General features: G+C 44.4%; 1 protein-coding gene across 2 annotated transcripts; it reads left to right on the top strand.

The window, feature by feature from the left end:
* Positions 1-350: 350 nt before the first annotated feature.
* LOC123045671 (cyclic pyranopterin monophosphate synthase, mitochondrial) lies at positions 351-4,979 on the top strand. Of its 2 annotated transcripts, none has more exons than XM_044468815.1 (3): positions 351-705; positions 3,429-3,559; positions 4,132-4,979. In XM_044468815.1, exons 2-3 carry the CDS (start codon positions 3,458-3,460, stop codon positions 4,705-4,707), a joined length of 678 nt encoding a protein of 225 aa, XP_044324750.1. In that variant the 5' UTR covers positions 351-705; positions 3,429-3,457; the 3' UTR covers positions 4,708-4,979. The 2 variants fall into 2 exon arrangements, with proteins under 2 accessions (XP_044324750.1, XP_044324748.1); XM_044468813.1 differs by having other exon boundaries at positions 351-692.
* The last annotated feature ends 4,064 nt before the right edge of the window (positions 4,980-9,043 follow it).

Raw genomic sequence — 9,043 nt, forward strand, 5'->3', positions numbered from 1 at the left:
ACCAAAGCAAGAGTAGGATTTTACGCCTCGCGAAGGCCCGAATCTGGGTAAAACTGCCCGTGTGATCTCTGTCGTGCTGTGTTACGCTTCTCCGCTCTTTGTGCAATGTGCCCATCCCCCGTCGAACCAAAAGGGGCTCATGGCCCCATAGGTGGCCGTGGTTTCCCACGACACCGAGCGTGATAACAACGAAGGGAAAAAAGAAAAACCGAAGATAACCAGAAAAAAAGAAAGAAAATGAAAAAAAAAACTGGAGCGAGCGAGCGAACTACAGCGGCGTACGATCGGCCGCGATGGAATACACTTACAGCCGGGCCGTCCCATGTAGCCAAGTTTTGCCAGCACACAGATTAATGCAGCACTCGTTTCTCAGAAATCCTTTCTCAAAAAAAAAAAACTCGTTTCTCAGAAAAAGACGAAGCGCCCAGAAGCCGCCGCCGCCGCGCCCGACGGATCGTGACACATAGCACAGCAGCCGCCGGCCCCCGTCGCGCCACCACCGGACAGCGGCACACATCGGCCGCCGCCAACAGCCAACGGGCCCACCGGCACACAGCAGCACGACGGCGGCGAGTCGGCCGACCCACGACCCCACGCCACACGGCCACGCAACCACACGCATCTAGCAGCTGCAAGCCGGCGACGCAGCTTCTTCTCTGAATCTGATCCTCTCCAAGTTTTCTTGAATCCCTGTAAGCTGCACATGTAATTTTCTTTGATTCATTCCCAATTTCTTTCATTGAGGTTATTGTCTACGTATGTATGAGGACTGTGGTAGCATAAATAAACCACTGAAAATTATGTTGTTCACATTTTATGCAAAGCTGTTGTTGTTTACAGTTTATGCAAAGGCATTGTTCTTTACATTTTGACAGAAAATTCCAATTTGGTAGCATAAATAATTCTCCCAATTCGTCTGAGGTCTGATATCTCCAAGCTTTTGTAATGGCTAGCTAAAATGTCTAATTTGGAAACTGTATTTGTTATAGCTTCTGTTGTCGTTTCAAAAAATAGCTTCTGTTCTTTATATCTTGTTGAGTAGTGATCACAACCTTATGACCTGCCACTGCCGACCGGACCTCAATGCCACCCTAGGATTTGCACCGCCGTCGCCCAGTCGTTCACCCGCCTGCCGGCCCACTGCCAGCCATCTGGACACCGACCCGTCATTGAGCCCCCCTTGACCGCCCTAGAATACACCCCACCTGAAGCTGCACCGAGAATGCATACCTTGACTCCATGGATAGGTAGGCATCTATCGCCTCTTGTGTTCGACACTCGACCAAGCAGCAGGGGAATGTCTCTATTCTTATTTTCTTTGGTTGCATTATATTGGTTTATGAGACTTCCAATCTTGTATCGCATGAAATTTATGGTCTCTACTAGAGGTATCCATGGTGGGGAATATGAATGCTCCAATTTTATATCCATAAGCTATATAACATTGTGTTTCTTGGATCAGATGACCCATTTTGTGTTAAGTACATAGTTATGGATTCATTTTATTTTAACAATATAAGTTTTTTTTTGAATTCCCCAATTTCATTTCTCAACGAAACTGATAAGACAAATAGTTATGGACCATTCACAGGACGGTTCGGAAATATCAGCTACGAACCCATCACACATCTCTCCAGCAATTCCGAAATAGAACTCAGCTAAGCAGAGAAACAACAGCTTTTGCAGTTAAGCAACTATCTACACGGTCAAAGTTTGATCCATCGGTCAAAACATCTTCCAGCACCTAAGCATCCAGACTGGCTTCTGATCTATCTCTTCAACCAGCCAATCTTAGAATAGCAGGAGCACACCCTTTATTTTCTGCTAAACATCTCAGCTGCCACCCACAGCAGAATTCTTGCTCCTCTGGCTTGTATTTCGCGTAGCCCTTGTTTCTGTAACCCAGATAAATATACCATCCAATGAGCAGTTTGAACAATAATACTAGAAGGATCATAAAGAAAGATATTATCAAAACAAGCTTTATTCCTAGTTTCGCAGAAGATAGTTGACAACTCTGCCGACTACATCTCTGATTCTACCACGCAATCTCATAACCCAGCTACAAACATCTTGTACTGAGACAAAATTCTCATTGGGACCAAAAGCACAGTTCAGTACACACCAAACATATCTGGCTAAAGAAAAGTGAATGAGTAAATGATCAACAGTTTTATTGGCACTACAGAACCTACACTTCTCACTACCAGTCTAACCCCTCTTCAGCAATTATCCTTGGTAAGTATACTGTTCGTAAACATCAACCAGAGAAACACTTTAGTTTTTAAAGGAACTTTAATAAACCAAAGAGAAACACTTCAAACTAATAGTATTAGGTATGGATCCATTATTATTTTAGTTAGAAGAGAAGAGATGCGAGAAGGAGAATGCTGGCTGTGCCTGCTGTCTGGGAAGGGTGCTGCCTGTCTCAGAAGCTTGCTGGGGCTAGAGAGAACAGCTCTCTCTGTCTCCAGCCCAGGCGCAGATGAGTGCTACTTGATAGCAACAAGGGGTGGAATTAGAACTGGGGCATTTCAGCTTTCTCACGTGGAGTTAAATGTTGCTAGGAATGGAACCCAGTTAAACAAATGCCATATGAAAAAAATTACAAAATTTCCATTACAAATTTACACCCAACTTTAGGGCACATGTGATCAGGCTACTCATTATAGGGAATATAATCCACCTTGGGCAGCCAGATATTATTGTTTGAGGAATAGGCAGACGTAAGTTGGTATTACCATATATTTCCATTTGGGAAATTATGAACTTTTGGCAAGTAAACACAAAAAATGGAAGTACAGACCAATCCCAATTTCAGAAGAATTTGAATTGGGCCTTCAAATCTGCAAGGACGGCTCAATTCCATGAGCCAAATGGGCATAGGCGATTTGAAACTCAGGGAAAAATTAGATGGGCTATGCTACATAGGATCTCCTGAATTTGCTCGATGGATTTGGATTGTGTCATGTGCGGCAATCATGTTATATACTCAAATAAGCAGCCTTTCGTCACACATTCACCTTTGAGTTACGAAACACGGATACGGGAGAAAACCTGCGTATTAGGGGTGGATACTGCCCGGGTATGCCTGGATACATCTGGAGCAATCAAATCACTAATGTCCTGATGTGGCTTGCACATGCAGTCATTGTGGTTTGGTGAGCTTGTGTGCTATGTTGGCTCGTGGGATTGAATAATAATCATGTTCCCTTTCCCACATAAAATCATTAATCTCTATATACTTTTAATGTTTATTATATATATGCAAATGTATCGCTGTACCTGCATTTTTGAAAAATGCTGTATCACGTTATCCATATCCGTATGACCGTATGTGGACAACCTAGCCTTGGAGTTGTTATTTAAGACTTCATGGAGTATCTCTCCTAAATTTCTGTGTTTTTCTGTTTACTTATTCTTTGCAGAAGTGTAAGTGTGAAGCAGCTGTTTACTCATGTCCATCTTTCGCTTCATTCTCCCGACAATAGAAAGAAGTAGGGGCTGGAGATGCTTTGCTACTGGAATCCCTTCTGATTCTATAGCAGAGCTGAATAAGGTTAGGCTTCTGCAATCTCTCTTTGAAAATTCTGTCATGTGTAACCTCTTTTTTTCCTTCACTGTTATCTAGTAATCTTATTGAGATTAGACATGGCTAGACCGCTAGACTACTAGATAGCTTGATGTTTTGGGTAATGGATATTATGTAATTTCGTGTACGTGCATGTGGCATTTTTCTGTATCTTCAGGTTGGGTGTTCAACATGACTATGATAGCTAGTTTTCCCTCTATGCCTGAGCTGTCAAGTGGTATGGTACTTTGACAATCATGCCCTGTTATAGCATGCTTGAGTTTGGTCGATAATATTCTGTACTTTAACATCCAGTATGCTCCATTTTTCCTCTCTAATCTTTCCTGATTTAGAATTTACTAACTGAATCTGTTTCTTACGTTTCTGAATTATAGCACACAAAATTCTTAAAGACAAACAATCTACACATACTAATAGGTTTCTGACTTGGTCATGAGTAGTGTGTAGTGTATACTGTTCACATACTAATATATATTTTCATTAGGCATTCAAATGAATGATCATTGCATTGATAATTAACTTGAACTTTGTAATTGCAGGAAATGGAGTCAATATTTGGCGAATCTCCTTCAGCCAGCCCTTTGGGCTCAAATCCTCCTCAGCAACCAGTCCAGCCCACCCCTGCAGCCAGAGAGACACAACCAGTGCTTACTCATGTTGATTGCAGTGGCCAGGCAAAGATGGTTGATGTCTCACCCAAACATGACAGTGAGAGAGTAGCTATAGCCAGCTGCAGGGTCTTGCTAGGCCAGAAGGCATTTAACTTGGTGGCGTCAAACCAGATTGCCAAAGGCGATGTACTTACTGTTGCAAAGATAGCTGGAATAACTGGTGCGAAGCAAACTAGTAACCTCATACCCCTGTGCCACAACATTAATATCTCCCATGTTCGTGTTGATCTCACTCTCAATGAAGAGGACTCTAGTGTTGTCATAGAAGGGGAAGCCACCACTTGCGGGAAGACAGGGGTTGAAATGGAAGCAATGGCTGCAGTGACCATTGCCGGACTGACGGTTTATGACATGTGCAAAGCAGCTTCAAAGGACATATGTATAACAGATATCTGTCTCCAGCACAAATCGGGGGGAAAGAGTGGAAACTGGTCCAAGAATTAGAAGCTTCAGTTGCTTTTCTGAGGATATGAATGCAGGCCTGAATTCTTACACCAGAAGGTTTTGATTTGCTTTAAATTTGTGCACACTAGATGTTAAATCATTGAGCCATCAGAGAAGGTTATTTTGAATTCCCTGCCTGTTAATACACTGCCCAACTGGTTATATTACCCATGGTTTATTGTGCATTCTCCATTGCTGCTCATTGTACACAGACTGGTATGCACATGCCAACATAAGGTGGAGTAAATGAAAGTTGTCAATAAATATGTTGATATTTTTGTGTCCTTGGTTGGATGAGTGCATAAAAGACAGTTTTGTTATACAAACGCTCTCTCTGCAAATTTAGTATCTGAGTCCTTTATCTTTTTAGGTTCCGACTCGTGTAATTGTTAGTTGGTGTGATGATCTCAATAATATTGATGTTATGGCGCATGTGTTCTTTTTTATTTGATTACAAGGTGAAAGAATGCACCTCCTGCATAACCATGGTGACAAGAAGTGAAGTAGTGAACCATAGAGTAATTGGCTGCACTTCATCTTGTACCCCGATCGACTTAGTGTGTACATAAAATACTTGATGCCAGATGATACAGAAGAAGCCACATCTGCTCCAATTATCATAACCTACTTATATGTAAGTTATTACCTTAACTGACAGTCAGTGTTATACAATGTCATTATGTCTGTACAGACACCTTTATACTAGTAACTCGGATGGAGATGGCATCTGTTTACCTTCATTCGATTACTTTTTCATACTGATGCATGGAAACGTCCAATATCCCTGGGCTTAGTTCCTATCGACATGGTGAAGTTATTTGCAGCTTATGACAAAATCTTAACTCTAATGTTGCCAAACTGATGCGGATTGGTTAATAACCAGCTACAGATGCACGTTCCTTTGTTTAGCTGGTATCACATTTGCCTTTTGTTATCCTGATAATGTGGTTACTTTCTGATGATGCAGGAAGTATTCTGATTTTTTTGACCCCATATAAAACGATTTGATCCCAGGTAAAGTTACTTTCTTAAACATGCCAATCAATACCTATTGGTTGGACATGGTGGAAGTCGGACAGTGACTTTTAGAGAAGGGAAACATAACTAGTTCACATCCAAATAATTATTTTAGGTGATGTCTGGTCCACATTTAGTTATTTTTTGATGGCATGATGCATGTGACATCTTGTTCTACATTATATGGACAATAGGTCTCTGGATGTTTCAGTTTGAAAACTAGAGTATTTTAGGTTATTTGCGAACATGCAGGAGGCGAGACAATGACCGTATAGAAGACCCTTGTGCAAACATTCCACAAAAAGTCTTTACATGCTTCTTCTTACTTCGTCGATCATGTTTTGTTTTGGTTTAAGCGTTTTGCTGCTGACATGATCTGCACTTCAGTTCTGGGCACATGCTTTGCGCACCAGAAAGCAGCAGTAGTTTACAAGAGACCGAAGCGGTCCATGCCATGACCTTAGTGATGATCAGTGCAAATCTGAAGTAGTTGGGATTCTTCTGTGCCTATCTCCTCCTTTGAAAATCCTCACAATGAACACCTGTATCAACATAAGTTATTCACATTTATTATATTCTGAGCTGAGATACTGGATGACATGCAGGCTTTGCACTGCTTTGCTGTAGTCTCCCATTGCCTGGACACATAGCCATGGACAACCTGAAACCGACGGTTTTGGGCGATTATCTGGCATTCTAGTGTGTTCCTGCCTCTGACTGCTGATTTGCTATTGAAATATAGTAATCCACCCTGATGATGGCATCTGAAGAGGTCAATTTCTGCAAGGCCTAGTGCCAACCACTCAGAATTAGTCGTCCTGGCCAGTGGGAAGGAGCTAGAACTGTATATACAAGCACCTGCAGATTTTTGGTCAACTGTCCCTGGTGTCTGCATCCCCAACAAATCTTTGCTGATCGCGGTTAACCGACATTCGATTGTGAAACAGCAAGCACGTTTTGCTCTCTAGTTTTGTGGCAGCATGTTTTTGAATTCTCCTCATGCCTCCGTTGTGCCGTTTGCGGACAGGGGGCATAAACCCTCAGCCCTGAATAATACGAACTTCGTTGAAACTTGAAACCGAGCAAAGAACACGCGTGGTTGAGGGAAAAAGATGTTCTTGGCCTAGAGTATGGGGGGATCCAAGCAGGCCATTTCGTCTCTGGCTTCTCGTGCTAGTTGCAAATGACCTAACATTGGCATCTCTGCCAATTGATGCCCTAGTTCCTTTAGCCTTTTTGTAAGAAAACCGGTTTGATATGGTGTCTCTGAATCTGAACACAAGTGAGTGAGTTCAGTATAGAAAGTCGATGGAGGCTGGAGTAGTGGTGTGAAAAGGAGCTGCCACGTCAAACAGGATATGATACTAAACTGGATAAATTGGTCAGTACTTTCGACGGGAAGGTTTGGTCCGATTGATTAGCTGAACTAATGAATGCGTACTGCCGTACCCGTGACAGGACAGGAGACGTGAAGGCTTGAAACAGGATTTCGGTACAAAAATCAAGAATGTGAAAGAGAAGGTGCTGTCATTACGACTAGAAAAATGCGTGTCCTTGAAGAATAGTGCAAATATGCGTGCGATGCATTGGCATGGAGCGGGAACCCGGGGTCGCGGCACACATGGCAACGAAGCATTGACACAAGTCGATCCGCCCGGCAGGAAAAGAAGCGCCCGGAAATGATCTGCCGGTAGATAACATACTTTAAAGAACCGATCCCTGTCAAACTAAACCAGTATATGTATTTTTCCAACGGAACGTAGTGGAAGGGGAGCGGCCACCCATCCCTTGAAGTCGCGGTGACCTTTGCTCCTTCATAAAAAACAAAAGGTCGAAATGACCTTGCTGCTTGCCATGATTGGCCCGGTTGCCATTATCCGGACATTTCTCTGCTCCGCGTCTCTCGTGCCGATCTGGCAAGTTGAACCGTTCCGCCGGCGGTACAGCCATGCCCGAAAGGGAAACCCGCCGTGCCGACGACTCGGGGATCACGGAGCGGTTCATGCGTGCGAGCGAGCGGAGGTCGACGTGGACGTGGACGTCGACGGGATAAGCAAATAGTGATCTCCCCGCGGACGACTCTCGGCGCGGCACGCGTCGGGGGTGCGTCGCCGTCGCCCACACCTCCACCGCGAGAAGAAAGCCGTCGCGCTCTCCGGATCCCGATCTGACTTGCCCGCCCGTAAGGCCGGGCCGCGTTTGCCGTTCCGTGCGTGGATGGTGTGTCGCCGCGACAACGGGTGCGCAGGTTGGCGAGCGTGTGCCGTGTGCGCACGGCAAGGCTGGTCCGCTTCGCCGGCGACCACCCATCGAAACCGGTGGCGTGGCTCTGGCAAGTAGTGCATGCACACGTGAATTCCCGAATCCGAAAAATATGTACTTGCCCTGCTACGACAGGGGAATGGCTCACGAAGTCACGATGATCAGGGCCTGACGATGATGGACGAACCATTCAGGAGCTATGCAGTACGAGTAGTAGCTAGATTCCTAGATGTACGAGTAGTAGCTAGATTCCTAGATGTACGAGCATGTGTAATTGTATGGAACAGTACACCTACGTTGGTAGGAAACCAACTCCGGTGAAGGAGTACTAATCAAGCCACTAAGCTGGCCCCGAAGCAACATATCCATGGAATATCCGTTGCTTAAGTGTGTCTAAATCTCACAGGCCGAGAGCTCGCACCCCCGGCCCGGCCATGCAATGATTGCTAATTAGAAAGCCACGGTTTATGACAGTGTAGCGTTGTCGACTATTCAAGCGGCACGTGAGAGCACGAAAGAAGCATTTTTGTCTCGTCACATTGAACCAGCAGAGCAACAGAGGCCGTTGCCAGCATGGGAGGGGGCAAGCGAGCTAGCTCTAGATACTGTCACTGTAGCCGGGGAAGGGGTCGCATGCCTGCCATCATGGCTCATCAACGTCGTCGACATGACAGACAAACGCACCAAGTAATCAATCATGTCATGTAGCGTCCGCCAAAAGGAAAAAATAGATCGTGTCACGTAGGTGGATCCACTTGGTACGTACGTACACGGTACACGGTACTGTATGACACTCCTGCCGTGTACAGCTAACAAACTGAGCAAGATCACAAAGTTCTTCCTGCGGTAGCTCCATATGAATGGTTCCAAGTGCCTGCCTCCTCCCATTAGTAGATAGATTCGGCTCCACCTTTCTACATTTCTTACATGGTAAAGTATTCTTAGGCAATATCCAGATGCATGCCTTTTTCTAGTTAAATATGTCTCTTATGTGCATTTTCAGATGTAGTAATATGAAATTTTCTCCTAGGAAGTTTGAAATTATCAAAGAATTTGA

This window comes from Triticum aestivum, chromosome 2B, assembly GCF_018294505.1.
Source record: "Triticum aestivum cultivar Chinese Spring chromosome 2B, IWGSC CS RefSeq v2.1, whole genome shotgun sequence".
Taxonomy (NCBI): domain Eukaryota; kingdom Viridiplantae; phylum Streptophyta; class Magnoliopsida; order Poales; family Poaceae; genus Triticum; species Triticum aestivum.

What these genes read in the sequence shown, in the direction of transcription:
- LOC123045671 (XM_044468815.1), top strand. Translation starts at nt 3,458, where the DNA reads ATGTCCATCTTTCGCTTCATTCTCCCGACAATAGAAAGAAGTAGGGGC. An exon ending in CTATAGCAGAGCTGAATAAG is followed by an intron (nt 3,560 to 4,131) that starts GTTAGGCTTCTG and finishes TTGTAATTGCAG; the next exon opens with GAAATGGAGTCAATATTTGG.